The sequence below is a fragment of the Rhinatrema bivittatum genome, chromosome 4, assembly GCF_901001135.1.
Source record: "Rhinatrema bivittatum chromosome 4, aRhiBiv1.1, whole genome shotgun sequence".
NCBI classification, from domain to species: Eukaryota; Metazoa; Chordata; class Amphibia; order Gymnophiona; family Rhinatrematidae; genus Rhinatrema; species Rhinatrema bivittatum.
In genome coordinates, this window is record NC_042618.1 from 331,901,585 (window position 1) to 331,916,595 (window position 15,011).

General features: G+C 44.2%; 1 protein-coding gene across 7 annotated transcripts in view; it reads left to right on the forward strand.

The window, feature by feature from the left end:
- SEPTIN9 (septin 9) overlaps positions 1–15,011 on the forward strand; it is a 612,883-nt gene that overhangs the window by 508,697 nt on the left and 89,175 nt on the right. For all 7 annotated transcript variants that reach the window (XM_029600381.1, XM_029600383.1, XM_029600382.1 and 4 more), the window contains one exon: positions 7,914–8,105. In XM_029600381.1, the coding sequence (XP_029456241.1) occupies positions 7,914–8,105 (192 nt within the window). The remainder of the gene's footprint in view (positions 1–7,913; positions 8,106–15,011) is intronic.

The following is a 15,011-nucleotide window of genomic DNA, read 5'->3' on the forward strand; positions in this document are numbered from 1 at the left end:
AGCCTGCTGACAGCCACGGGTTCGGACACCGGCAAAAATTGAGCATTCGGTTTTCAAGCCGCGGGCCAATTTTAAATCTTTTAAGCTTTTAAATTTTTAATTATTTTTAACTTTTGGGACCTCAGACTTAATATTGCCATGATATTAAGTCGGAGGGTGTACATGAAAGCAGTTTACTGCTTTTCTGTGCACTTTCCCGGTGCTGGCAGAAATTAACGCCTACCGTTGGGTAGGCGCTAATTTCTGAAAGTAAAATGTGCGGCTTGGCTGCACATTTTACTTACTGAATCGCACGGGAATAACTAATAGAGCCATCAACATGCATTTGCATGTTGCGGGCGCTATTAGTTTCGGGGGGGGGGGGGGGGTTGGACGCCTGTTTTCGACACACTATTACCCCTTACTGAATAAGGTGTAAAGCTAGCGCGTCAAACGCGCGTCCAAACGTGGGTTAACAGTGCGCTCCACTGTACTGTATCGGCCTGATAGTATGTTGTAGACATATCTAATGGTACTAACATGAAGCCTGTTCCATGGTGAAAACCTCTCTGAATTGCATCAAGGATTGAAATCTGAGTTTCAGTACGGTGTTTAGGGCAAAAGCCATACTGAAATAAATCTTGGGTCTCATTCTCTTTTTAAAATAAAAACAAAAATTAAAAAAAAACAGTTTATAGACAACAGACTCAATTACCTAGGCCACAAAAATTGATGAAATTGGTCAATTGTTGGCTGTTTTACAGGAATCCGCAGTGGGGGGGGGGTTAAGAAGCAGTTTTACAGATGGTACAAAATCTTCTGAGAATCAAAAATTATCTGTGTCAAAATCTATTTGCCTTTACTGTATTTGCACCACCGTCTGCCTGAAGACTCCTCTGTCTCCTGTCTAACTGCCAACTCTCCATCTGATAGAATAGTAAATGAGGTAAGGAGGCTATGCATCAGTTGGGTGTGCAGCAAACTCCACCTACTCTGTAACGCTCCATCAGCACTAGAGCTGCTGCCTGCCCCTGCCTCAGCCAAGTCCCACCATTGTGCACAGCATTCGTGCTGGTCCAGATATCACTGAAGAAATGCATACTGCTCTCCTCTGCCTTAGCCAGCTGTGCCTGGATGTGACTGTGGCACTGGCTGTACAGGGTAGGGATGACCTTCCTAATAACTGTAAGCCAGGAGGGGACTGTAATTTGGGGCTAACAAATGCTTAAACACTACGTTCTCCACTACCTGCAGGGCTGGTCATCAAGTGCACTCCTTTTCCTAGTGCTCCTCATTACATTAGATGCTGCATGCCTCTTTCCCCGGCACAGCGTCATGGAACACCACGTCCTTTCCACAGTGGTGAGGCACTACTTCTGATGCATGGCTGGGAACTGCTGGCTTGCCATCTGACTGGTGGAAGGGGCCATGGGATCATTTTTTCCCCTACTCAACTCTTTTTTTTTTTTTTTTTTTCCTCTATCTGCCATGACCAATTTTTGAGATAATTAGGTACAGAATATAAAGTTTGTTTTAATAAACCAAACTTTGAGTTGCAGAAGGGGACCCTAGGCTACTACTGCTACCAACCCCTGACGCCAGTGCTTCTGAAGGTGATGCTACGTACCAGAATTTGTGAGAGATTCCCATTTGCTTCTCTCGACGGATATCCTTGCTAAAGGGAATACACTGAGCAAAATATGTTCCTCCCTCATTTTAAAATGTCTCCAGATCAGGGATGCCTTTCTCAATCTCTTCTCTACATCCTTGGGGGGGGCTAATGTTGGCACTGGAGTTGAGGTCCAAGGTGGATCCTGAGGAAGAATGCCAGGGGCATTGCTCATGCTCTTTACTTGTGCTGTCTGATCTTCCTGGGGATTGATCTCAACATAATCTGTATCATCTTTTTACCCCCCTCCCCCCCCCCAATCACCTCACTGGAGGCTAAGATGCTATTGAATGATCTTACCAGATTCTCTTCTGCTACTAACTCCTCAATATCTTCTGATTCAGAGAATCCCAAACAAGATTCTTCCTCAGAATCAATTGGTAAAATTAGTGCCTTCACTGCCTCAGATGCAGAAACCATAGAGGAGCGTGCTGCTGGTTTTGGCTGTTGCACGTTTCCTTCCTCTGTCCGTGTCACTGCTTTGCTACTGCCAGTCTTTGACTCTCCCACTTGTTTCCTCTGCTCCAAAATGAGGGAGAGGAACAAGTGGTGGTGGCACATAATCTCCAAATTTCAGTTTCTCCTGCCTTGACCTATCTTCCATTCTTGCCACTCTGTGGCTAAAGTATTTCATTTTGGTGCAGGACTGCATTTTTTGATCACTACAATGTTGGATTGCCTTTGCATGAATTCCTCTGCCCTCACCAACCCTGCCAGAAATCCCTCCTCTCCCTATTCCTGACATGATGAATTTGTTGAAATGTATGGCCCACCAGGGGTTTGGGTATTAGAAATGAATTTGATACTGTAACTGTACACAGAGGAGACAACTTGTCAAAATGATTAAGGTTGCTGATCACGACACATTACCCCTCTCTGGAAACAGTGAAGGGGGTTGCTCAAGCGCCTATAGAGCTGGCACCTGTGACTGTACCCTCACTCACAGTAATACCTGTATGGAGAACTCTCGTACATGCATATATACAGTATGTGTACTGTGCTGTGTGCCCTAGTGCTGCTGACTGACTCTACACACACAAATATTGTTAAATACTGGCAACCTGGTAAGACTCTTCTCTTCGGTCTCTGTACTGCTCACCTCACTGGTGTCAAGCAGAGACAAAAAAAAAAAAAATCACTAGGCCTGCTACAACTGCAATCTCCACACTGTCACCCACACTTATCCTCCTCCAGTGAGGAGAAAAATTAAAATCAGCAGTAGTGCACTGTCTTTCTGTCATAGTGAGCAAGACTAGAGATGTGAATCGGTTCAGGTTCCGATTCACATGTGGGTTTCTTCATCTGGCCCGATCGCAGTTTTGTTTATCGGCTGCGCCCGAGCCGATAAACAAAAAAAACCCACCCAGACCCTTTAAAACTAATCCCTTTGCTTCCCCCACCCTCCCAACCCCCCCAAAAAAACATTTTACAGGTACCTGGTGGTCCAGTGGGGGTCCCGGGAGCGATTTCCCGCTCTCGGGCCGTCTGCTGCCACTAATCAAAATGGCGCTGATGGCCCTTTGCCCTTACCATGTGACAGGGTATCCGTGCCATTGGCCGGCCCCTGTCACATGGTAGGAGCGCTGGATGGCCCATGCCATTTTTAAAGATGGTGCCAGCCATCCAGTACCCCCTCCATGTGACAGGGGCCGGCCAATGGCACGGATACCCTGTCACATGGTAAGGGCAAAGGCCATAGGTGCCATTTTGATTAGTGGCAGCCGACGGAGCGGGTGATCGCTCCTAGGACCCCCACTGGACCACCAGGTACCTGTAAAATGTTTTTGGGGGGGTCGGGAGGGTGGGGGAAGCAAAGGGATTAGTTTTAAAGGGTCGGGGTGGGTGTTTAGGGGTTATTTTTGCGTGCTGTTTTTCCCGCCCTCCCCCAAAACGATAGGAAACGGGAGCCCCCGATTTCTGATGATTTTGAAAATATCGACGATATTTTCAATCGTCCGAAGCCCGATTCACATCCCTAAGCAAGACCATTGCAGCGCAAAGATCAGAAGTAGCCCGTTACTAGTGCCAAATCCAAACATTTCAAAGCTATTTTAAAACTGAGAGCTTCTACTAGCACATCCTTCTCTGCCAAGAAATAAGAGACACAATACAGGCTGCTTCTTGCACATGCTCAGAATTTACAGTGGAAGTACATCAGTCATTTGATCCAGATAGCAGCTGTAGGCTAATTTTAGTAAGATGCTTTACTATGATTTCTCTTCTATGTGGTTTCATTGCCAAATTGTCCTGCCTCAGTTCTGAGGCTGTGAGGTGTCGCAGCCAAGAGTTTGTTGCTATAGTTATTTTTTGCTCAGCAGTACTTAGCCATAGACTTGAATGGAAAACTTAAACGAATGAGACTCTTTTTTTTTTTTTTTTTTTTTTTTTTCTTCTCATTTGTGGGATCCCTCTGTTTTGGGGACCACAAATGAAATGTGGACTTTCATTATGTTTTACCCATTAGTTTCAAACAAATGCACATCCCTAATAAGTAGTATAAAATAGTCACTGGTATAAGGGGAGGGTCACCAAAGTGTCCTTTTACTATTGACTTCACTGTCTCCATAGAAACTGGCAGATAAGGTAAAAAGGAATTAGGACTGTAGTGGTGTGTCTGACACTTAGTGGAAGGTGTCTTCTGCTTTAACAAAACGTTTAAGATTAGTGGCCCGCAGGTAGGCACCGCAAACTGCCACACTTGCCCCCAATGCTGGTCAGTCAGTGCAACTGAAAGCCACCGGAGTCTGCTTCCTATGCCGCCTTCTCCCCTGTCAGCCCAGACACAGCCTGGCAGGAATGCCATTGGACCCAGCATCCCATGCTGCCATGCTACTGTGACCTGAACTTCCCTTAGGCGTGCAGTGGTGGGAACCCCTGAGCAACACTTTAAGCTGTCAACCTCTTGGACTATTTAAGCCAAGGCCCCGCAGCAATCCCATGCCTTAGCAGTGGGTCTCCAGCTTTACAGTGCATTTTGCCCTTATTTTAGAGTTCCTGCATCTTCAGCTTGCCTTCTCCTGCCTTGTCCTTGTCTTCTGATTCTTCATCCAGCTTTGTCTCATTCATCTTGTCCAGTCTCTTCAGTGTTTTTTCGTCCTCCCTTGGCTTGACCTTCTGGATCTGACCACTTCTGTTTACAGCCTGCCCTGACCTTGGTCTATCTCTGACTCCATCTGCCTATCCTGACCCCGGTGTGCTATTGGACTCTTGCTCTTGTCTCCGCGCTAGGGACCCGTGTTAGACCTGCCGGCCACCGGAACCCAAGGGCTCAACCTGCGGGGGAGACAGCTGGTAAAGGTGAAGCTCCAGTGTGTCCTGTTAGAGTGCATTCGCCTGCTACTGGAGTAGGCTTCGTAGGTTAAAGGGGCACTTAGAGAAGATAAGGCCATCGCGGAAAGATTAAATGATTTCTTTGCTTCAGTGATTACTGAAAAGGATGTTGGGGAGGTGCCCATACAGGAGAAGGTTTTCATGGGTAATGATTCAGATGGACTGAAACAAATCACGGTGAACCTAGAAGAGTAGTAAATCACCTGGATGGGTTGGTATACACCCCAGGGTTCTGAAGGAACTAAAAAATGAAATTTCAGACCTATTAGTAAAAATGTGTAACCTATCATTAAAATCATCCATTGTACCTGAAGACTGGAGGGTGGCTAATATAGCCCCAATATTTAAAAAGGGCTCCAGCGGCGATTCGGGAAACTACAGACCGGTTAGCCTGACTTCAGTGCCAGGAAAAATAGTGGAAAATGTTCTAAATATCAGACTCACAAAATATATAGAAAGACATGGTTTAATGGAACAAAGTAGCATGGCTTTACCCAAGGCAAGTCTTGCCTCACAAATCTGCTTCACTTTTTTGAAGGAGTTAATAAACATGTGGATAAAGGTGAACCGGGAGATGTAGTGTATTTGGATTTTCAGAAGGCGTTTGACAAAGTTCCTCATGAGAGGCTTCTAGGAAAAGTAAAAAGTCATGGGATAGGTGGCCAAGTCCTTTCGTGGATTACAAACTGGCTAAAAGACAGGAAACAGAGAGTAGGATTAAATGGACAATTTTCTCAGTGGAAAGGAGTGGATAGTGGAGTGCCTCAGGGATCTGTATTGGGACCCTTAATTTTCAATATATTTATAAATGATCTGGAAAGAAATACGACGAGTGAGATAATCAAATTTGCAGATGATACAAAATTGTTCAGAGTAGTTAAATCACATGCAGATTGTGATAAATTGCAGGAAGACCTTGTGAGACTGGAAAATTGGGCATCGACATGGCAGATGAAATTTAATGTGGATAAGTGCAAGGTGATGCATATAGGGAAAAATAACCCATGCTATAGTTACACAATGTTAGGTTCCATATTAGGAGCTAGCACCCAAGAAAGAGATCTAGGCATCATAGTGGATAACACATTTGAAATCGTTTGGTTCAGTGTGCTGCGGCAGTCAAAAAAGCAAACAATGTTGGGAATTATTAGAAAGGGAATGGTGAATAAAATGGAAAATGTCATAATGCCTCTGTATCGCTCCATGGTGAGACCGCACCTTGAATACTGTGTACAATTCTGGTCACCGCATCTCAAAAAAGATATAGTTGCGATGGAGAAGGTACAGAGAAGGGCAACCAAAATGATAAAGGGGATAGAACAGCTCCCCTATGAGGACAGACTAAAGAGGTTAGGACTTTTCAGCTTGGAGAAGAGACAACTGAGGGGGGGGGAGATATGATAGAGGTGTTTAAAACCATGAGAGGTCTAGAACGGGTTAATATGAGTCAGTTATTTATTCTTTCAGATAATAGACTAGGGGGCACTCCATGAAGTTAGCGTGTGGCACATTTAAAACTAATCTGAGAGCGTACGTTTTCACTCAATGCACAATGAAACTCTGGAATTTGTTGCCAGAGGATGTGGTTAGTGCAGTTAGTGTAGCTTTGTTTAAAAAAGGATTGGATAAGTTCTTGGAGAAGTCCATTACCTGCTATTAAATTGATTTAGAAAATAGCCACTGCTATTAATTGCAACAGTAACATGGAACAGACTAAGTTTTTGGGTACTTGCCAGGTTCTTATGGCCTGGATTGGCCACTGTTGGAAACAGGATGCTGGGCTTGATGGACCCTTTGTTTGACTCAGTATGGCATGTTCTGAAAGCCAGACCTGTTTGTGGCACTCAAGGACCACAGTTTGCCTAGCCCCATTGTTGCAAATTAGGACTTTGGTATATTCTTAATCCTAGTAGAGCAAGCCGATGTTAAACAAATTTGTCAGTCGTCCCCATTCATGGCAGCCAAAACTCAATCTACCATATTTTTCGCTCCATAAGACGCACTATTTTCCCCCCAAAAGTGGGGGGAAAATGTATGTGCATCTTATGGAGCGAATATAAAAAAAAACAAACAAAAATCTAACAACCCCCCCCCCCTGACTCCCCCAAGACCTGCCGACTTAATTTACCGCAACCCCCCACCCTCCTGACCCCCCCCAAAACCTGCCAAACGTCCCTGGTGGTCCAGCGGGGGTCCAGGAGCGGTCCGGGAACGATCTCCAGGGCGTGGGCCGTCGGCTGCCAGTAATCAAAATGGCGCCGACGGCCCTTTGCCCTCACTATGTCACTGGAACCGACCAATCCAGCGGTCGGTCCCAGTGACATAGTGAGGGCAAAGGGCCTTCGGCGCCATTTTGATTACTGGCAGCCGACGGCCCACGCCCTGGAGATCGTTCCCGGACCGCTCCTGGACCCCCGCTGGACCACCAGGGACGTTTGGCAGGTTTTGGGGGGGGTCAGGAGGGTGGGAGGTTGCGGTAAATTAAGTCGGCAGGTCTTGGGGAAGTCAGGAGGGTGGGGGTTGTTAATTTAAAGGGTTGGGATGGGGTTTTTTTTTTGGGGGGGAGGGGATCCCAGAGAAAGAAAAGTTTTCTGATCTGGGGAGTGGACCGAAATGGCCCTCCCCAGACCCGAAAACAAAATGGGGAGGAAAAAAAAAGCTATGCACTCCCCTAATTTGCTCCATAAGACGCCCAGACGCAGAGCCGGTTTAGCACAATTTTTATTTTTTTTTTTAATTTTACCCCTCTGAATCCTAGGTGTGTCTTATGGTCAGGTGCGTCTTATGGAGCGAAAAATACGGTATTTTGTTTCGTTGTCAATAGATCAAATTCTTCTGCATGATTTAAGCAAAAACTGGCATTCTAATAATTTGTTCTGCTCTTCAAACCACTTGTCTGTTTGGGCTTCTGATTTCTCTTTCCTTTGCTCTGCAGGCATAGAGACTGTTTACGGTTCTACGGGCAGCATGACTGACACAGCCAGAGACTCCAGCCTCAAGCAGACCCTGCCAACGCGAAGCGAGAAGCCAGCCTCTGATTTTGGCTATGTAGGGATTGATGCCATCCTGGAGCAGATGAGGCGAAAAGCCATGAAACAGGGATTTGAGCTGAACATCATGGTAGTCGGTGAGTACTGCCCCGTCCTATCCACTATCACCTGTAAAGCCTTAATTTTAAGGAGTCATTGCTGTGTAGTGGGTCTTGTAGGATGGGAGAAAAACTCCCTTTATTTTTTTAAAAAAGGGTTTCTGCACACTAACTCCTGGAAAAGAATGGGCAGCCTGTATCAAGCTTGCACTGTGAAGGTTTTGTTTCCAACCAGTGTATCAAATAGTTACATTAATACAGCTGTTCTGGATTTCAGCAAAAGAAAAGACTTGATGAAAGCCAAATATTAGATCCAAAGGGTATAATATATCCAGTGAGGGGAAAATGCAGTCTCATGATGCAGGAAAACCAAAGGAAATTACCATCTATGAAAAATTAGAGGGGGGTACAGGACAAAGATTTTGAATTGCATATCTTTTTTTTTTTTTTTTACGGTGTTACATGCTGTTAATAGTTTAAATGTGTGATTAAGTATGTGTGTGAGTGTATGTATGTATGTATATATATGTATGTATATATATATATATATGCGCATATGTACATAAATCACACACTTGTTTTGCAAAATTCAGAACATGATGGTAAATTCTAGCATTTGTTTGGTTTGTTTAGTTTTTCTCCTGTAGTTGATATTGACAAAAAAAGGGCCATGTCTAGCGCATGGGAGCTCTCTCTCCAGGTGCCTAGCTGTAATACAAACTCGAAGCACTGCGAGAGCAGATGGCTTCTGTGATGAGAACAAGACAAGTGGATGGATACGTGTTTCAAGGAGCTTCAAGCTTAATAGCTCTAGGGAGATTGTTCTTCATAGGCTAAAGTTACTTCATCCAGGCAAGTGTCCTGACTTTGTGTATTGAATACAGCCTGAAGCATGCTGCTGTGCTTTATTATAACTCTGGGTGTGCGTTAGAGAACGAAATGCTTAGTCCAGTGATGGCCAACCTTTTGAGCTCAGTGTGTCAAAATTCATAAAAAAAACCCGAGCATAACTCGGGTGGTGTGTCACTTCTAGAAAAATCCATAATTTTGTGATATTTGTAGCTCTAATAACAATTATAATTTTAATATATATACTGTATTTATTAATAAAGCAAAAACAAATAATTCTTTACCTTACCTGCTTAAGGACTTTTTTTTGCTGAATTTCATTGGCTAAATCTTCAATTGAAGGTTGGTATTTCGTACAATTCAAGCCCAAGCAAGAGTTACAAACTTCATCTGTCAGTCTGTTTCTTTTATTGGCTCCCATTCATTCATTTTCACACCACTCCCTCCCCATCCCCCAGGCATGCACACATTCATTCTCATACACAGACACACCCTCAGGCAGGCACCCATGCATTCACACACATACACCCCCAGGCAGAGTCCCATTCATAAACATGCACACACTAAAGGCAGACCCCCTCTCATTCTTTTGCCAACAACCTTGGGACCTCTCTCATTCCTCTACTGTCACTGCTGCCACATGGCTATTGGGGAGGTGCCGATTGCTGCTACTGACACTGAAGCCCATTCTGCTGCCTCCTCTGTGCAGGCCCTGTGGGCTTCCACTTTCTCCATGCTGATCTCGTACATTGTGAGATCCATAGAGAAAGTGCTATTCTCGCACATTCCCAAAGATTACATGTGCCAATCACTAAAAAGTAATTTATTTTTTACCTTTGCTGTCTGATCTTAGTTTTCTAATTGGTTGGTCACAGGTTTTTTTTTTCCACCTTCCCTTTCTTATTTTTTTGCCAATTCCTTTTATATTGTCTTTTTTTCTATTTCTTTTCTCTCCATCTTCTTCCCTCAAACACACAGGTTCTCATTCTCACATGCATTTCTTTCTCTCACAAACACACAGGCTCTCACTGTCACATGCTCTCTCATACAATCATTCATAAACACAATCTCTCACTGACACATGCTGTCTGACTTACACACCCAGGCGCTCTCTCACTCGCACAGGCTCTCACTCTCACATGCTCTCTCATACAATCATTCATAAACACAATCTCTCACTGACACATGCTGTCTGACTTACACACCCAGGCGCTCTCTCACTCGCACAGGCTCTCACTCTCACATGCTCTCTCTCATTCATACACACAATCTCTCACTGGCATATGCTGTCTTGATTCTCACACACAGGCTCTCTCTCTCTCTCTCCCCCCCCCCCCCCCCCCACATGCTGTCTTGCTCAAGCACATGCTCTCTCGGCAAACATTCAGGTCCTCACTCTCAAACACAATCTCTCAACTCATCTCATACACGCACACACACACACACTCTACAGACCCTCAGCCTCTCTCTCACCTCTGGGCCTCCTCTTCGTGGGTCATCGCAGGATGGGCTCTGCAGCGGCCCTGATCTTCTCGGACCGCGGCGGCCCTGCTACCGGGCCTCTTCCTCTTCTCGGGCCGCTGCGACTTGGGATTCGCGGCGGCCCGTAAGCACAAGTGTTTGTTTAGTTATTTAAAAACATTTTTTTTCCCCACCTATAGTGGACTTGCCATGCTAAACAGATTACAATAATTTTGAACATTTCGAACATAGTTAAAAACAAACCTGAGTGGCATACTTCCCTTACTCAAAACTAAAATACCGACTCTACCTCGAGCTCATCCCATCACAAAAGCTTCTTGAAACAGCAGAATCTGTAAGCTTAGCAGTTAGAATAAGAAACGCATGCCTGGAACGTCCTTGACACAGCACAGGTTTATTCTGAGAAAGCTACTTCAAAATAGCCAGAAGAAATAAGGAGGCAGACTCTGGCTGTTTCCCTTTTTGTGTAATTTATTTACAGTAAAAACTAAGTGCAAAACAAACAAATGTTGCAGCTCACCTTAAAAGTTCAGGTAACAGACATCACACACAGGAGGTTTCTCATACAGTGGCTTCTTGCCTTCTCCCTGGAGCCTGTTTAACCCTTCTAGGCCCTGAGTTCTTCTATTCTGGTGAGGGGCGACTCCCTCACCTAGGATTCTCTGTGGGTCTGGCGGGTGAGACAGCTGCGCCCAGCCCCTTAAGATAGTCTAAAGATGTTTCCTATAAACTCCCTCATAAGTCCTGTCGGGATCCTTATCTGACCTTTTCTTGCCATTTGAGTTAGCTCCTATAATATGTCTGACTACTGTTAAATCTTCATTAACTGATGATAATCTGCTGTTGAGTTTAGCAAAAATGGAAGCTCTTTACTTTTTCTTAACAGCCAAGCCATGTCTCTTCCATGAGGGTTCTCTCCTTGCCTATAGATTCAGTTTAACCCCTTTCCGGTCCACCCCAAATAATATTCGTCAGTGAGCCTACTGTATTGTGTTTCTCATCCTGAAAGGGGTTAAAGACAGCAAATGGAATTTAGGATTTCACTTTGAATCTCATTTTTTTTTACCTTTTTCAATCACAAATTCAAATGGTTTTATGATCCAGGTTATTTTAAGTTGCAGCTCTTGCACCTCTTGAGATATATCTTAGCAGGAATGATTTCTATACTATTGTCCAAGCATTTGTGTTAACATTAGATTAATGCAACTTGCTTTTATGCTAGACTCCCTTTTTCTAGCTAGAAAGTCATTCAAGTTCTTCAGAACTCTGCTGCCCAACTTGCTTTAAGAGGTAGACCTTGGGAGCATATAATTCCTTTGCTGCAATAATTGCATTGGCTCTTGGTCCAGCAGCATATTAAATGTAAAATCCTTGTCATGGTTTTAAATCTCCTAAAGATGAATGGCCCTTCCTACAGTTTGTCTCGCTCTTCAGTCAGAGGAAAAAGGGTTTTCAGTTCCATCAGTCAAATCAGGCTGTTTAAGAAACTAGGAAGTGGGCTTTTTCTGTCTTAGGTCCATCTTTATGGAATGACGTCTCTGAATCCTTAAGAAGTTTAGATGAGAGAGCTGTTTTGTAAGACCTGTAGGAGATATCAGATGTTTCACTACTTTATGCAACCAAATATGAATACTGTCTCCACAAGAGGGACACAGATTTCATATAAAGGACAGACATGTAGGTTTCAAAAGAAAAACAAGATAACCTGGGCACATATTGTCATTCTGGTCAAAAGTGCCTCATCAGATCTGCCTGTTGACTTAAGGGCTATAGCTTTTCTCTGCAAATTTATTTATTTATTTATTTAACACTTTTTTATACCGACCTTCATAGTAAAAAACCATATCGGATCGGTTTACATAAAACAAGGGTATAACTGAAGCAATAAATAAAAGTAATTAACAAGAGAAGTGAATAAGGTAAAGTTACATTTAACAAGGAGTAAAAAACTTGGGAAGCTTAAGAGCTGGAAGAAAGTTAAAGGCAAAGGTAATTAAAGAAGCATAATACAAATGAAGTAAGCTGCCCAGGTGTATGGGATAGAAAAGCTCAAATCTGTCCAGAAATGTAAAACAGCTCATCTGAAGTGCGAGTTTCAGACAGGTCAGCTTACAGAAAAGTGCTGACACTGCAAGACAGCTCGTAGGTCAAGAAGTTGAGGGACCAAGATCAGAACCTGGTCTGGAGTCGCCATGCGGCAGAAGCAGTGATTTCCCCCTGATGGGAGAGAGGGGGGCCAGCACTCTGAAATAAAGAGGCAACACCATCCACCCCTCTGTCTGACTATGCATGAGTTGTTTACATATGCATGTCTGGGCTAATAAAAGCAATTGGGGAGAGGACTCAGGAGTGGGGGTGGGGGGAGGGGGTGACCGGCAGAAGAATTCCATACACACCAGCAGAAGACACCCGAGGCATCACTCCTGCCTCTCCCTACAGCGAGGCAGAAGAGCTCCTGTGTCCTAGAGCTCCTGTGTCCTAGAGCTCCTGTGTCCTAGAGTCCTGTGTCCTAGAAGTCCTTCCTGTTATCTGGCTGCTCTTCTCCAGGGCTGAGAAAAGCCTCCTTAACCCGGCAAGTGTCCAGGGAACAAGACCGCAAGCTCTCTTCTGCAAAGACTGTCACTGTGACATCCAGCCAGAGACTTTCCAGTGTGAAACGTAAGGTAATCTCTAAGATTGTGGGGATGGTTAGCTAATTTATATTTATTAATATTCCCAAAGCAAGTTAACATCTCTGATATGTTTATGATGCAGAGCTTTACTCAGAATAAACCTGTGCTGTGTCAAGGACGTTAGAGGCATGTGTTTCTTATTCTAACTGCTAAGCTTGAAATATCTGAAAACAAAGCAGTCTGATTTTCGGATCACACACAAGGTAAAAAGTGATAAGTTTCCGTAGTACGGCCATTATCCTTCAGAAGAGAGAGGGAGCAGGCAGTCTTGTCCAGACAACATACACCCTTATATTGCTTGCAGACTCTACTGTTTCAAGAAGCTTTTGTGATGGGATGAGCTCGAGGTAGAGTCGGTGTTTTAGTTTTGAGTAAGGGAAGTATGCCACTCAGGTTTGTTTTTAACTATGTTCGATATGTTCAAAATTATTGTAATCTGTTTAGCATGGCAAGTCCACTATAGGTGGGGAAAAAAAATGTTTTAAAATAACTAAACAAACACTGTGGATGTGGTCACATTCTGACCAGTCCCTTCCTTTCTACCTAAGGTAATATCTAGAGATGTGCATTAGGTGCCCGGTCGTTTTCGCTTTTGGGTTCGTGTGGCTGCGGGAAAATCTTGTTTTCCCACGGATCAGTGTGTTTTTATTTCGTGAAAAATCGGTGTTCGGCTTAATGTGTGCTAACGGGAGTTAACGCGCACTAACTCCTGTTAGTGTGTGCTAATTCCTGTTAGCACGTACTAACAAAAACTAACAAAAAAGTAACCAATTAACGGTTTTTGTTAGTGTGCGCTTACCCGAAAAACAATTTTTTTTTTAATTTTTTTAATTTTTATTTTTTTCCCCTGAAAATTCGAGGAAAATGGAATCTGTTTTTGGTGTTGCTGATCCATGACATTTTTGGGAATTTCATACGAAATTCCCTATAGTCAAAATAACGAATGCACATCCCTAGTAATATCGCCCGATTTTTAGATGGAATGGAGACTTCCCTACTGGCCTTTAGGAGCAGCAAGAAATGTAAGGAGAATCCAGAGCTGCACCTTCTGGATGTCAGACATCTGCTATTGAGGACTCTCAAAGTCACAAATCTTTTCCAGAAAACGGACAGGCTGTGTTTGCATTGCACAGAGGGCCCACGGAAAGGAGAAGCAGCTTCTAAGCCACAAATGCTTCCTTAGTCCACCTAGCTACTATCTCAGTATACATCCTTTAGAGTAAAACAAGTGCCTCATGGTCTCGAGTCCCATTTCACCACAGCCCAGGTGACGACTTAAGCAGAGGTATCAAAGGTAGACGTAAAGAGATCTGCAGAGCAACCTCCTCATTGCATTCATTTAGGTGTAACATTTCTGCAGGGGAAACTTGCACAGTGCAGCAATTACTACCCTTAACAATAGGCATGGGGGTAAGCTACATGGAGCGACAGTTGCTATCCAAAGCAAATTGTTGGGCAGACAGACTGGATGGCTCTTTGGTTTTTATCTGCCGTCATTTACTAGGTTACTATTTACCAAACATTATAGACTGGACATCCTGGCCAAGTCAGAAGCAGCCTTCAGCACAGGTGTTCTTTGGGAAGTACCCTCTTCCTCCCACTCAAGGGAGTAGCAGCTTTGGTGTTCTCATAAGTAATGGCTGGTCTAATAGAAGGATAAGGAAGGTGACATTTTTATCTTGCCTGACTTTCTTTCCTTTAGTCCTGCTACACCAAGCAGTCCCGTTCCCCCCCCCCCCCCCCCCCGCCAGGAGTATGGTGCTGCCAGATCATAGCACAAGACAGGAATCACAGGACTTCTCCCTGATACTGTCTTGTATACCTTTCCCTTTAAGGAGAATAGAGCTCCAGACTTCATGCTGTCCTAAAAGAAAAAAAGGGGGGGGGGGGGGGGAGAAAGGGATTGCAAAAAACCCAAGAAAACTAGACATATAAAACACAG